The sequence below is a fragment of the Mytilus californianus genome, unplaced genomic scaffold, assembly GCF_021869535.1.
Source record: "Mytilus californianus isolate M0D057914Y unplaced genomic scaffold, xbMytCali1.0.p SCAF_5, whole genome shotgun sequence".
Classification (NCBI taxonomy): Eukaryota; Metazoa; Mollusca; class Bivalvia; order Mytilida; family Mytilidae; genus Mytilus; species Mytilus californianus.
In genome coordinates this window covers 50,133,206-50,148,662 of record NW_026262701.1, presented here as the reverse complement: position 1 = coordinate 50,148,662, position 15,457 = coordinate 50,133,206, and the positions used below count along the sequence as shown (strand labels likewise).

At 32.5% G+C, this 15,457-nt stretch overlaps 1 protein-coding gene across 1 annotated transcript in view; it reads right to left on the bottom strand.

Annotated features, from left to right (window-relative positions):
- LOC127702025 (macrophage mannose receptor 1-like) overlaps nt 1-15,457 on the bottom strand; it is a 62,083-nt gene that overhangs the window by 8,847 nt on the left and 37,779 nt on the right. Inside the window, exons 15-19 of the mRNA XM_052206000.1 lie at nt 10,458-10,579; nt 8,787-8,836; nt 8,225-8,404; nt 5,696-5,734; nt 3,065-3,225 (exon numbers count right to left, since the gene is read on the bottom strand). Coding sequence (XP_052061960.1) covers nt 3,065-3,225; nt 5,696-5,734; nt 8,225-8,404; nt 8,787-8,836; nt 10,458-10,579 — 552 coding nt within the window. The remainder of the gene's footprint in view (nt 1-3,064; nt 3,226-5,695; nt 5,735-8,224; nt 8,405-8,786; nt 8,837-10,457; nt 10,580-15,457) is intronic.

Genomic DNA, 15,457 nt, shown 5'->3' with positions numbered 1-15,457 from the left:
AATTTAAAATTTTGAATGGAACCGCGTTTAACATGTTTATGTCGTCCGAACAAGGGTTTAAAACTCAATGAGGGTAATAAAATATTCGGCAAACAAAAGGTAGTTGGATGCGACATCCAAAATGCTAAATTCATATACCTCGTCTTTGCCAAAATGAGAACGATAGTGCAGTGGGAATGATGCAAGTAGGTATGCGTCATACTGTCGTTACAAAAAATTTTGGTGTTTCTAAATTGACAATAACACGACTAATGAGACGTTTAAGATATACTTTTTCCTTAAGTGACAGACCACGTATAGTGGACGTCCAAGAGAAACGACGTTCCGTCAAGACCATCGAGTAAGATTCACTCATTTCTAGGGCCGGTTTCTGCCTGCTACAATTACTGCAACACAAACACGTGGGAGGCACAATCTAAGAATATCTTCAAACTGTTTGTATCAGGCTAAGAGAGGCTGGTTTACGTTCACGACGTTCACCACTAGGCACCATTCTTCGCACTGCACGCCTTTGTTTGGAAAACGCACGTTTATACTGGAACCGTGTTAGGTGGCAAAATGTACTCTTAAGTGATGAGTCACGTTTCGTTTGCGTAAAAGTGATGGCAGAATGAGAGTTTACAGACGCCGAAATGAGCGTTATGCAGACGCGTGAGTGCATGAATGTGATCCCTTTGGTGGGGGTGATGTGAAGGTTTGGGCAGGAATCACGCATTGTGGACGCACTCACTTCACATTCATAAACGAAAGTCATGCTGGACTGCGTTATCGTGACAAACTTCCCTCTCCATTTGTCCAACCATTCATTGCAAAGCAACAGGACAATCCGATGTGTCAAGTGGTACGTGTATGCACACTGTATCTTGGGCAGAATAACATTCTTTAATGGCCAGCTCTATCGGCAGATCTATCACCAATTGAACATATTGGATGAACCTCACAACCGTATTCGTAGACGTCATCAGCCACCAGAGTTTGTCAAACAGCTCCGAACAGCCTTGTTTGAGTAAATCCACAAGCCTTGATCAAACGCTTAATTGGATCCACGCGTCGCATATTAAGTGCTGCAATCAACGGAAGAGGTGGTCATACGCGCTATTAACTCTTTAACTTTTGGTTTGGACGACGACATCATCAAACTGTCCATGCAATAAGGCAAATAAATTGTGATCTGTTTTCATTGTTAAGTTTGTATGCTTTTTTGTTACTGTTTTATAAGATTCAAAGCTAAAAAAACATTGTTGAAAACTAAAATGATATGTTTAATAAAATTAGGGCACCGTTTCTTTTGTGGATAGTATATACATAGAATAATCTTTGACTATAAAGTTTGCCTTTTTATTCCATTTGCCTCTGACATATTAATAAAATGAAATGAAATATCAGGCTAATGTCTACAAGACAATCCAAAAACACAACAAATCATAGGCTCTAAAGAGCCTGCATTATTTACACGGCATTTTTCACTAATTAAAGATAAGAATTTTTCTGATAATTTCTGACAAATCATTCAAGGACTATAACTCCTATAAAGGGGTCTACTGACCATTTCCGCCTTGTTCATTCATTAGTATAGATATTGTCATTCTTATCATTTTAGTTGTTTACAGTTTCTTTCAATCTACTATAGACCCACAAAAATGGGTAAAAATCATCTTTCAAGGGAAATAACTCCCTTAAGGAGTCAAATAATAATTTAGGCCATGTTGACCTATTAGTCGATTTGTTTTTACTGCTGGTCTACAATAGTTTCTGCAAAAAACACAAAACATCACCTTTCAAGGACACAAATCATACGAATAGTTTATTTACCATTAAGGCCATGTTAACTTATCTGTAGATCTTAACCTGATATTCATTTTGTTGTTTACAGTGTTTCTCCCTTACTACTAGAGTTTCCGCACAAAAACACAAAAGCGGGTAAAATTGTCTTTTAAGGGCATTAATATAACTGATATAAGGAGTTGCCTTTTAATTTTAATCATTTTTGACTAGTCTGTAGATCCTGTTGATCATTTTTGTTGTAGACAGTTTCTCTTTTTCTACAATAATTCCCATAAAATAACTCAAAAACAAGTAAAATTCGTCTTTCAAGGGCAGTAACTTCTAAAAGGAGTAAAAAAAAAAGCTGACAATTTTGACTACGATCAAAGCCAAAGTCTTAAAATAAAAGACGATAAAATTGTCATTTAACGGCATTAACTCCTATAAAACAATTGTCTGATAGTTTTGATCTAAATGGACAGAGGTAGATCTGGACATTCTGAACATTTCTGTTGACTGTCAGAACTTCTCGTTCTATAACAGTTTTAAAGATAATGGACAATACTTGTGTTTAACCACCATGTTCTATTTTTAGCCTCGCCAGCAATGTTGGTTACTAAACGAAATCATCAGACATATCTCTTTAAGACAACAACCCAAATGTTGATTGTGGTCAGTTTGGTTCTACTTGGGACAGTAGTTTCAAAGGAGAAGCTTTTGATTTAAAATGTAACAGACGACAATGAGAAGAAGTAACAGATGGTTAAGGAAAGTGATTGGAAAAGGTCGTATGGCCCTTGGGCAAGGTGAGCTAAAACAGATGTCAATATGAGGTCTTCAAAAAAGAAGTGCCTACATTACAAGCCTGAATAAATAGGAATCAATTCCACAAGAAATTTTCCATAATGGTAAATCTTTATTTTACAACATAACTTATGTTTTTAAAGAACTTACAAGACCCCTAGATGTATTCTCTAAAGCCAGTTACACAAGTGTAGATCACTTTGTTCTGATACTGCGAACTGAACTGATATGTGAAACTGTATCAAATTCATCTTTTAGATAAAACTCTAGGCTTAAGAATCATGAAAAATTAGCACACCTACTCACAAAGTATAATGATAGTAGGTCAATTGGTTGATGAAAATTTAGGTACAGATATAATCACAAAAAATGATTCCAACTGTACTCTGATAATCTCCCTTATCTTTCTTCAGCCAAACCTAATACAAATATACATTTATATACTATCAATATTTGATATAGTTTTTTATTATATTATTTCCAACATTAAGCTTACTTGCTCTAAAATCCAATCATTCTCATGCTGAGAATGGATGCTGAGTAAGTTGGATTTTTTATCATAACACGTCTGTACCGCGTCTTTGAAATATATAAAAACACGTTCTCCTATGAAGTAACAATAGCCATCAAAATATAGCCAATCACTTTCACAATATTCTGCAAGTAGAAACAATAATATTAGAATTGATGAACAACTCTTTTCAAGCATTAAAATAAAACATGAAAGGACCAATCAAATCAATACCTGTGGGCAATAAGTGAAGTCATTCGGAATCCTTCAATTTTTGCAACAACTTTTTGAAAGTTTTAAAACAAAGTTTTGTTTTATAAAATTATACAAAAGTAGAATGTATTTATGTAGAATACCATCTATCAGATTCCAGAATCAGTGAACTGTGAAATTTGGTAAAATCCTTAATTTGGCATAGTATTTAAAAGTTCACATCTTAATGTACATGTGTTTACTGTAAGTTTGAAATACATGTAACATCAATTTTATGGTAAACTAACTGAAACCAGAACTTTGAACCGAAAAGGGTAGAGACCGATGGAGATAGCGCTTAACATAGGAGGGAAATTAACATTTTTGGGGTCAATGAATCACATTTGCTTGAAAACTGACATGCCAGCAAAGGCCTCACTTGCATACTTAATGGTGATGCATACAAATCAATTGATGTTCATGGGATTCAATTTTCAATAATTTTGACAACAGAATGTGCTGAGGATAAATATTAGTTTTGGAAAAATCTAAGAACTATTTATTTTTGGTAGGCAAACAATAATGGTTGACACAGGAAATCATCTTATAGGTTAACCTATACTTACATATAGATTTTCATTGAAATAAAAGCAAAAACTACTTTACTAAACTTTACTACCTTTCAATCAATTTGTTTTGAAATCCAATCACAAAAATAGCTTTCTCAAAATTTAAGATTTTCAATTAAAAGCAAATTTATACAAAATTAAAAGTTTTTTTTTTTTAACCTAAAATCATTATTATATAGCTTATTTTAATTATATTTTTAATTTCTGAGGAAATCCTAACATTTAATTTTTTTTTTAAATTTGTGATGTTTTCACAAAAGTTTTTCATCTCATCTTTCCCCTATGTTGTTTAGCTGCAAATCTGACACCAAGAATTTTGAAGGGCATGTTAATCCTCCATCTTACTTTTTGTTGAAATGGAAACAAAAAAAGATGTTTCTCAAAATTGGTGAATTTTAACAAAAATATGTTTCCACACCAATCTTTTCCCACAATTTAAATAAAAATAATTTTTGAAACTGAAAATTTTTTTAACGGCATATTAAACCTATTTATTCAATAGTTGTTGAAATCCTTACACAAAAAGATGTTTTTCACAATTTATGATTTTATAACCGAAAGTAATTTTTACCACATTTAAAAAAAAATTTTGACATCTGAATTTAACTTGAAAAATCTGTTCATACCTTTATATCAGTTTGAATTAAAATTCTAAAAATTCACAACAAAGACTTAATTTAAATGGTTATTTTACACCAAACAAGATTGCAACCATTGTCGCGCTAAGCATACCCCAGTCATAATTCGGAAAACAGGAAGAAGGTGTCGTACAGATCCAAATAAAGGTCTCATACTTTAGACTCATCTTATATGAAGTAATTTTGTTCAGTAATATTTAAGAAAAGGGTGATGAAAAATTCAATGTATGGGCAAACAGGAACTAAGTCATTGCTGTCAAGCTGCTGACAACATATGAAATCATTCTTTTCAATAGTATCTGAGATAGTGTGACCAAACACTTTAAATTAATACAAGATATTGAAACAATCAAAGTATCAGTAACCAGGAAGTATATGTCTGACAGAAGATCTGAAAAGTGCGCACGTTACAATTTATCACTGTTTAGCTGCTGACTTAATATGAAGTCATTCTGTCCAGTAATACACGAGACAAACATAACAGACATATTTGTTGGACAAAATTATTGACAGACGGACAAACAGACAGACAGACTGAGAAGGTAAATGCAATATAGTCCTGTCAGTATAATGGAAATATAGTTATCACAAAAAATCAATTTTCGTCATTAGAAACCAATTTTGATAAGCATATCCTAACTTATCAAAAGGGACCTTCCTTCTATATGTTTTTTTTTTAAATGTGGAAAAACGGATTAGACAGTCGTAAGTTTATCGTAGTACATATAAGTGCTAACGGGTAGAAAGGCCGAGTGATGACTACAGGGCACCAGACGAATAATAATGTTATAATCCAATGCAACAACTGCATTACCAATACTTAGAGGAATTTTCAAGTTAAAACATCTGAATTGACATATGTTTGCAAAAATCTTCCTAGCATTATCCTTGGTAATTTGATTGCCGTTTTGTGGTATAAAGAAATAAATACAGATGCATTATCTAGTTCTAAGCATGTAAAAAAACTGCTTGAATAACACTTTTAATTGCTGGTGTCAAATAAAAAATGTCTCTGTGTCTTGATTTCATGCTTATTGTACAGCTTTCTCTTGGAATGATAGTTTTTTTAACAGCAATTAAAACTCAAATACTTCAAAAATACTGTAAATCAAAATATTATATTTACAATTAAAAACTCTTATTGTACTCATACTTACCTTTAGTGTATGTTTTATTTGGTTCTATCAATGGCATCCCTGAAACATATCATTTGACTTTTGTTATCACAACTAATTGTAGTACTGAAAGAAAGCCCTAAATATTCTCAACTCCTTCAGAAGGGGGGAGGGGGGGGGGGGGGATACATATGTGCTTTTAATTAAGAATCGGTGACTAGAGCCAATTACGGCAGAACAAAGTCCAATAACTCTAAAAAGAATCAAAATGACAGTATAATAAAGATTTCTAAAATGACCAGTTAAGGCAGAAATTGTTAACTGTAAAGATACATGGGCATACAGTGTGATGTTGATTGCAGACAGTGGCAGGATTTGATACTTTATAAAGTCTTGAATGTTAGAATGATTAATTATTAAACTTTACAATTATGGTATTCTGAAATGGTTTCAATTTGTTATCACAGTACTTTATACAGGTTCTAGGCATTTCATGTCAGAAAACATGCACATAGGGCAGGCTGACAATAGCGAAAGTCTAGTTTTCAAATTCTTTAAAATTGAAACAGAGGTGTGGTATTGAATGTACTGTAAAAACTAAGTTAGGGGTATACGAAGTATTTTTTTTAAGAAACGATTCTGATATGTTTTGGTGTGAAAAATTTTTTCTATCTAATAAATGTTGGTACCATATATATAGGTTGCACTTTGTAAATACAGCTGATTCACAAACCTTGCCACTACTGGGGAGATACTTTATATTCATATATATTTTGTTTTGTTTTCCTACTGGTTCTATGTTTCATCTCATAGACACATCTTGGGAATTTTACCAGTATAAATACTGTTAGATAGCAAACAAATTTAATTCTCAGGACGACTCAAAGTAAAAGTGGGGAAAGGGGGAAAAAGGGGGGGGGGAGGGGGGGGGGGGTGTTAGTACAGACATTTAGTATAAGTTTAACCTCTTAAAAGTTCAAGCCATATAAATGTTAAAAATATGCCGTATGTTTTGACCTTTGCCATAATTAGTAGTGCATATGTACTTCCCATTCTACGATATTTTACTAAACTTTATAGTAAAAGTGGCACATTTTTAGCCGTAAAAGGAGTTCCTTTAAGAAATTATATTGTCTATATTTACAGAAGTACAAGCTATAAAATGAAAAAAAAGTTAATTGGATTATCTCCCTTTTAACATGTGGGGACAGGATTATATGCCTTAATGCACATTCTCAGGTTGTGTTCTACGATTGTGTTAATATGAAAACGAGAAGCTGTGGTATAAATGCCAATAAGATTACGCTCCACCAGAGACCAAATGACTTAGAATTTAGCAAATATATGTCACCATACGGCCTTCGACAATGAGAAAAACCCATATCGCATAGACAGATATAACAGGCCCCGAAATGTTCATCAATATCGGTGTTGCATTTTAGAATGATTTTTAGATAACATGCTTTTAGCTCATGTTGCAATATTGAAGTAAGTAAATTGGATTTTCTCCTTTTCAGCATTCTTAAGGATGTACTTAGGTCAGGTTTAGGAATTTGTGTCAGATGTTCGGACTCCTTGGCTTTTTTCCTACGATACAGGGTAAAATATTTTGCCCCGTAACACCCATTTTTCTTTTCATATATGACTTCAATAGCTGATAAAAGGTCATTAACCAAAATTAAAGCAGATTCTAGATTTTTTTTTTCGATTTGAGACCCAAATAATACCAATGCAAATATAAGATAAAAGTCAGAGTCAGCCTTTTCCCGCAGTTTTTTTAAAAATTAAATATCTCGAAAAGGAGCTCCATAACACATCAATATTTTTAGCTTATTTTGTTCCTTAACTAATGTTCTTACGACTTATAGTATCAATTTCAATTTCTAGACTTTTTTAATTTCACCTGAGTACATCCTTTAGGCATTAATAGGACATATTTTTTATAGCACTTGTTGTTTTCCCATGTCTAATTAGTAACTGCTATTTACTGTTTCATTTGTAATATCAGTGTCAGGATTAAAAGATTTGTGTTTGCATCCAAATGTTTACACTGCTGTGTAATTGTTTATATCATTCAAAATGATAAACCTTCTTAATTGTTTTGACAATGTGTGCACCTCACATGTATGTATAAAAAAGAGGTCCCCAGCAATTATAATCTGTTCTTTGAAATTATCAGCTGATTAAGGAAGGACAAAATTATTCCTATACTATCCTTTAACCAAACTTTGTCTGCAATAGTTATTATGAATGTATTTACTGAAACAGCAGACTAGGTAGCTTATTATTCTACCTATTATATGAACACACAAATGCCTTGGCGAGAATTTTGGTAGAAAAACAAAATATATAATGAAATGGTGAAATATTTCTACAAATACAGTGAATTGACCACCCTGCCAGAAGACTAGCATCAGAAGAACAATTTTCAAAATTTTGACTCCAATTAATATCTGGAGAAATCAACCATTGACTATGCAATAGTTTTCATTGTAACATGTGTAACTCAATGTATCTTTCTAATTTTCAATCTATAGCTATGTAACTGATGTCGTATGAACAGACTTATACCTTTTTGAAATTTGCAAACAAACGATTTACGTTTGTAACAATTATCATCATTCCATGTATGCCATCTATCCATGTGATATCTTAAACTAGTAACACAATCTTCTTGTTGAAATTTATCGTTGGGTTCATTTTGTCCCCATATCATGACGTTCACTGGGGATCCATCAGACCATTCAAAACCTGAACATTAAAAAATGCGTAGAATTAAAAACAGCTTGACATTTTGGTAACTATCTTCTTCTTTGGTGGCAATTTCTAATTAAATAATGTATATATAGAACACTTTGAATACTCTCCACCAACTACTGTGATTTCATCATTATTAGTGGGATAAGTACAAATTTTCTATAGGCTTGTATGCAGACTTTGTTAAACCCAGGAATCAAATATCCACTGAAATACATTTTTTGGCTCAATTCACGAAAATAATTGAATCCACAGTAATTTTCGGGAGTAAAAATTAAGTCTCTAATATGTAAAATTCGGGTCTTCCCATATATAAATGCATTAAGAAAAAACCTTCAATGTAAAAGAAGGCAGAATACATGAATAGTAAACTTACCATTTTCTGAATCTCTATCATTTAAACCAATCCAAACCTCATCAAGGCCACTGTAGTAAAATAAATTTTTCTAACGCTATATTTAGTTAAAAGAGTGCATGTTTACCAAAATTAATGTAATTTTCAATTAAAAACTTTGCCTAATCCCAAAATTTACTTGATTTCTTTTTTAAGAAAGTGATCTTCCTTTTGGTCCCTTCTAATGGAAAGTTGTTTTCACCACCTCGATTTCTATAACAATGTTTTATTGATGCTATTGCTTTACCATCATGTAAACGTATCATATCGTTACTATCTTTTTCTCATACTGTTTATGATATCTTTACACCTTAACTGTTGGATGTGTACTGATTGATACTTTAGTCTAGGAGAACATGATTTATTTATTAGTTGTAATGGGTTTTGATATAACTTTCAGTTACTGCGAGTACTCTTAGATCGATACTTTTTAGTCTTTTTCTTTTAAGTTTAATATCAATCTATTCAGATTTTTTTTCAGTTTGTTCGTATGTTGTGCTGTTAAACCACTGTCCGCGGTAAGTGGAAGTGTAAGCGCTCACAAACATGTGTAACCCCTCCACATTCTCTATGAGCGCTGAACGGTTGAAGTTGGTTGGTGTCTGTCGTTAATCGTTTTGTTTTGAATCCGGCCATTTATATTCTAGTTTGTTACATTATGTCATGTCAGGGACTTTAATAGCTGTATAAATAGTTTGTGTTTTGCTCACTGTCGACGGCTGTAGTGTGACCTATAGTTGCTAATGTCCACGTCATTTGGAATCTGGAGGTTAGCTCTTTTGTTAGTAATCATACCAAATCTCATTATTTGTATTTTGATAAACCTTAAACAGTAGAAGTATTGACGAAACATCCCTGCTCTCAAGTAAAAGTGTTCTTTTATCCCTATTTTTAACTATATTTCATGTCTTTCAATTCGAGTACAAAAAACATTAACTTTTGACATAGTGAAAACTCTGAAAACAGGTTGTTTGAAAATAAACGAATATAAAATATTTTATTATTCATCTCTTCAGTGATTAGGGATAGATCTTATGCATTTGATACTTTACCACAGGAACTATACAGTCATGTAATATTCAGTTTCTTTTAAATAGTCAATTCTTTTCATCTGGAGATTAAAAAAAGTGCTAAGTACTATATTTCACTAAAGATTTGTAAGTTCGGGGCAATGTCTTCTATAAGGAGTTAATTGACAATTTTTGACATGTTACTTTTGTTGATCTTGGGAAGCTGATCATTTTTGCTTTTAGAAATTCTATAGATATATTTTATTTTAGTTTTCAAGAAAAAAGACAGACAGACCAATTACAAAACTTGAAAATCAAGGGCAATAACTGCTTAAAGGAGTCAATTGATAATTATATAATATACAAATATCACTAACTTATAGTACATTTAGCAAAAAATGCTCAGGTAAAGCTAAAGGAATCTAAGAGAAACTCACATAAAGTAGCTTGTATCTTCTCAGCAATATTTATTTCAATACAAATCGATTATTCAAATAGTTTACAGTACCATTCAAATTGAACTGACTAGTTGAAGAAAATTGTTAATATGTGCATGGTTTTTGTTGTAAGAGATCTTTTTTTTATAAAAAGTAGGAAAAGAAAGAATTCGAAAGAAAGCTTTAAACTGTTCATTATATATCACCTGCTGATCCTAACAAAATTGTTTTCTTCACTACTGTGAATACTGACTAAATCTGCTCCTCTATCTCGACAGAAGTTACGGCTCTTCATCCAAGTTCTTTGTTCATTTCTCTTATTAAATTTCTTAAACATAGAAAACACAAAACCAGTTTAAGGTGTTAGAATATAACATTTGTCAAAAACTAAGTTCATAATCTTCCTATTTATTTGGTAAAAAAAAACATTATGATTACAGTTTGGATACCTTTACCCAAAAGCAGTTGAATTTTGGTACGGGAAATCCCTTAGAATCATATTCATAATGTCCTATAGAAGAATGTTTGCAAGTGTGGTTTAATTTTGTCAAGCTGTTTTCAAGAAAATATAGATTAAAAAAAAGAGGTGGAAGATACCAAAGAGATATTCCAACTTGTAAGTCGAAATTAAACTGACAACGCCATTGCAAAATAAAACGTAAATGTGTAATTAGATAGGTCACATTCGAGGAAGAGGACAGGTCTGTGGTAAAACCCATTAAAACATATCCGTCGTCATCTCTAAAACAGATATTTTGTAACGGTCAACCATCTCATGATGGCTTTCGTAAATTTTTGAATGGTTGACCTTACCGTCATAACTTGGATCCCTTGGTTTAATAGCTTCCTTGTAAGCAGCAACCTTCTACATTGAAAAAAAAAAACACCTTATATAGAAAGCAAAAATCACTGCACGTGTGACTACTCGGCTACTTTCAAAAACAGATCTTTTTTAATATCGAAAATAAATTTATAGCAAAACCTTTCACAATTGGTCAATTACATTTTACCGTTTTGTCTTTTCATTTATTACGCAAAAAATAAAAGAACAGAGTTCCAATGTCACCGTGTTTCACATAACTTATCTTTCCAAAGACAATAACTATAATATATTCTGTTGTTCATTCAAACTTTTTATAAATATCTTAGAGAAATGACTGAGAGCAAATGCAAATGCAAAGCAATTTCCGGTATAAATAATATTTCCAAGTGGCATAACTCTGAAGTATTTGATTGACACTGATTTTCACAAATGTCCGAGACATTGCTCATATAAACCTTTGATATAAATTTGTTAAAAATCAGGCAAAAACTGTACACGTGAGAGCGCTTAGAAAGGGGCATAACACTTTAAGAAACAGTTGATCGGATCTGGTTTTCGAAATTGTCCGAGACATTACTCATATATACCTATGATATCAGTTTTATAAAAAATCTGGTAAGAATTCTACACATGAGAGCGCTAACAATGCAATTTTCCATATAATTAGTATTTCAAAGGGGCATAACACTTTTAAAAACAGCTGATCGGCATTGGTTTTTGAAATTGTCCGAGACATTACCAATATAAACCTATGATATAAGTTTTATAAGTAACTTATAGGTGCACACGCCACATGTTTTGGCCGGAAAAAACTTTTTTAAAGACAGAGTATAAAAAAGGTAGAATGTGTTTGAAGGCCCTGGATGCCACCATTACAACCTTTGAATTTGGTGGAAAACGAAATGTGTCCATCAATATAGGGGCTAAATTCTAAAACAATAAATGATCCTCCACCCACATTTGACCTCTATCTGTGTATTATAGTCCTAAGCATTGTGACATTTACTTGCCTTTAATAAGAGTAAATGTGAAGACAAGTTTACTTCTTCATTCAAATAAACTAGACACATTTATTTCAAAATAGTTACAGTGAACAAATATTTGTACACATGTGTTCATTATATCAGTATGTTAAGTTTTGTAATCTGCTGTGGTACAGGTGCATGTTAATATTATTTCTACATAACTAGTAAAATGTAGAGGTTTAATTAATTACGATTTGATGATGTCTAACTCTGCAAAATTCACTTTCCCATCAAGTCACATGATAGTAGGTTACATAGTATCCGAGAAATAAACTTTGACATAAAACTTAACAAGGTTCAAGGAAAGATGAAATTTAAGACAAAACAACCTTTTTATAGGAAACGATGTCGTCTGACTCCTCAAGATGCCAATCACACACAAAGTAGCATGACTGTAGGCAACGTAGTATTTGATAAATATATCTGACCAACATTTACACAGACTTAAAACTTAACAAAGGTATCAACCATGAGATTCATGTTAGTTGGTACCTGATGTACCTTCATACCAAGTCCCAAGTAAGAAGAGTTATATTTATTTTATTTCACATTATGAATTTTAATTGTTTTTCAAGAATCTGGATTCCTGGGGTATAATAGCCATTCATTTTTCTGTGTAAAAGTGTCAATTTAAACTCATTAAAACATGTTGTGATTTACCTTGAAATCATATAATACATGTTAAACTGTGAAAATTGATCCTGTAAAAGAATTCAAAATTGAAATTAGCAATAGCTTATCTTTGCAATGAAATTCATGTATATCTTCACAAAAATGGAAATTACCTAGACTTTGGAAAAAAAAACATTCTTAACAAATTATAATAAGGGGAATGCCGAAAAATAATCTAATATCAAGAAAAAAGACAAAGCAGATCATGATTTTAAAGTAATTAATAAAGTTAAAAATATAGATTAGTTCGGCAAGTCAAGAATTTGAAAGTTAACAAATATTTTGTTTGTAAAATAATTAGAAATTTATTTACCATCGTATTAAGCAACTATTGCAATAATTTTCGTATTTTACTATTTGAAACTTCAGTTTAATTGCATTTATTAAATGTATACATTTATTGATAAATCAAAATACTCATTTTACATTAGACACACGTTATTAACGAGCTCCAAATAGTTAAAGGTGAATAATTAAAGGGTCATCGTTATCTAAGAGTATGAGAAGAATTACAGGAAAGGTCAAAACGCCACACACAATCGATAAAAATACGGTTAACGTCTAAAAATAGGGAGGGGAGGACTGCTATTTTAGTGCTAATACCATAAACGGTCTAATTTTTCTGCACCAGATGCGCATTTCGACGATCAATGTCTCTTCAGTGATGCTCGAGGTCAAAATATTTGAAAATCCAAAGCTTATTAAAAAGATGAAGAGCTATTAGCCAAAAAAGGACAAAAAAAGTATAGCCAAAGCCGGCCAGGCTACTGTCGTGAAATAGTGGTTATAAATAAGACTTTGACCATACCTTTAGATTTTTTTCCGGCATTTTCGCAAAATAGCAGGCAGAATAACCATTTGTTTTTTTCTGGTATAAATTTTTAATATCATATATTTCTTATTGCAACTAAAATTTTCAATTACAAACACGTGTTGCAGGTTCTAAATAGTGACGACTTCAAGTCTTAACCTCCTGATTGCTCCTGCTTTACTTCCCCATTCATATATAATCCGGCTGGTCACGGTATTACTGGTGACCTAAACATTGTCAATAACACTTCTCTGCGAAATGTGTTATCCAAAGGCACGAAATATTGTGAGCCTAATTCCATCAATTGGAAACACAACTTCAAAATACTGATGGATTCAGTCGAGGATTATGCCAAGCAATGGGTTTAACGCGAGAAATAAGGCATAGATACTCTTTCCGAATGGATTAAGGCTGTTAGGTCGTTGATAAAATCAGAATTAAAAAAACTGAATAGGTCTATGAATACCTATGCTACATCAATCTTTAAAGACCCAAATGTTACAAAACACCTGTTCTACCTCCATGACAGATATGTTGTTTTCCCAGCAGATAAAGCCCCAAAACAACATCGTTTTTGTGTATAAATCACATTACATAAACATGATAAACTATTTGATACATGAATAAGGTATTGACAATTCACTTGGAAACCCAACATATACCCTAACGACACTTACCAAGGAGGAAATCCTGGATAATCATAGGTATGTTCTATGTTCCTTTAGAATTTCAACTAAAGATGAAGAACTGGATCTTCCTTCACCGTATTAGATACCTAAACTACAGAAGTGTCCTTACAAACACCGTTATTTTGCTGGGTCTTCCAAGTGCTATACGAAACCTCTTTCTAAATTATTAACATCAAATGTATCAGCAATCAAAGCCGGGCTTTAAAATTATTGTGAAACTACCTATATATATATTTTAGAGGTGGCGTTAATCAGTTGTTGATACTAAAAAAATTCAAAGATCTTCTAGAGTGCAAACATTCTAAAACTCTTTCATCTTGCAATAGTATTACAACATTTGACTTTTCTACACTTTACACAAGTGTTCCCCATTCCAAACTAAAAGACAAATTAAAAGAGTTGGTACTGCTTTGTTACATAAAGAAGAATGGCATACATAGATACAAGTTTCTTGTCTTAGGGAGGGATAAATCGTACTTTGTAAAAAATCATTCTGATTCAAACAAAAAATTCTCTGAAACTGACATAATCAAGATGCTTGATTTCTTGATTGACAATTATTTGTCACGTTTGGAGGACGTGTTTTCAACGAAAAATCGGTATTCCCATGGGAACCAATTGTGCTCCTCTTCTTGCCGACTTGTTCCTTTAGCAGTATCTTTTAACCTCACTTTCCGCTATATAAATAATGTTATCTCACTAAATAATTCAAAATTTGGTGACTTTGTTGAACGCATCTATCCCATCGAACTTGAAATAAAGGATACAACAGATACAGTTAAGTCGGCCTCATATCTTGACTTACATCTAGAATATGACAATGGTGGTCGGTTGAAAACAAAACTTTACGACAAAAAGATGATTTCAGCTTCCCAATTGTGAACTTACCATTTCTATGTAGCAACGTTCAAGCAGCACCTGCATACGAAGTATATATCTCCCAGTTGATAAGGTATTCTAGGGCTTGTATCTCTTATCATGTATTCATTGATAGCGGGTTGCTGTTTACAAGGAAGCTATTAAACCAAGAGTTCCAAGTGGCGATGTTGAAATCGTCCCTTCGTAAATTTTACGGACGCCATCACGAGTTGGTTGACCGTTATGGAATATCCGTTTCAAAGATGACAACGGATATGTTCTAATTGTCGTTACTACATTCCCGTCCCCTTTTCCTCGAATGTGACCT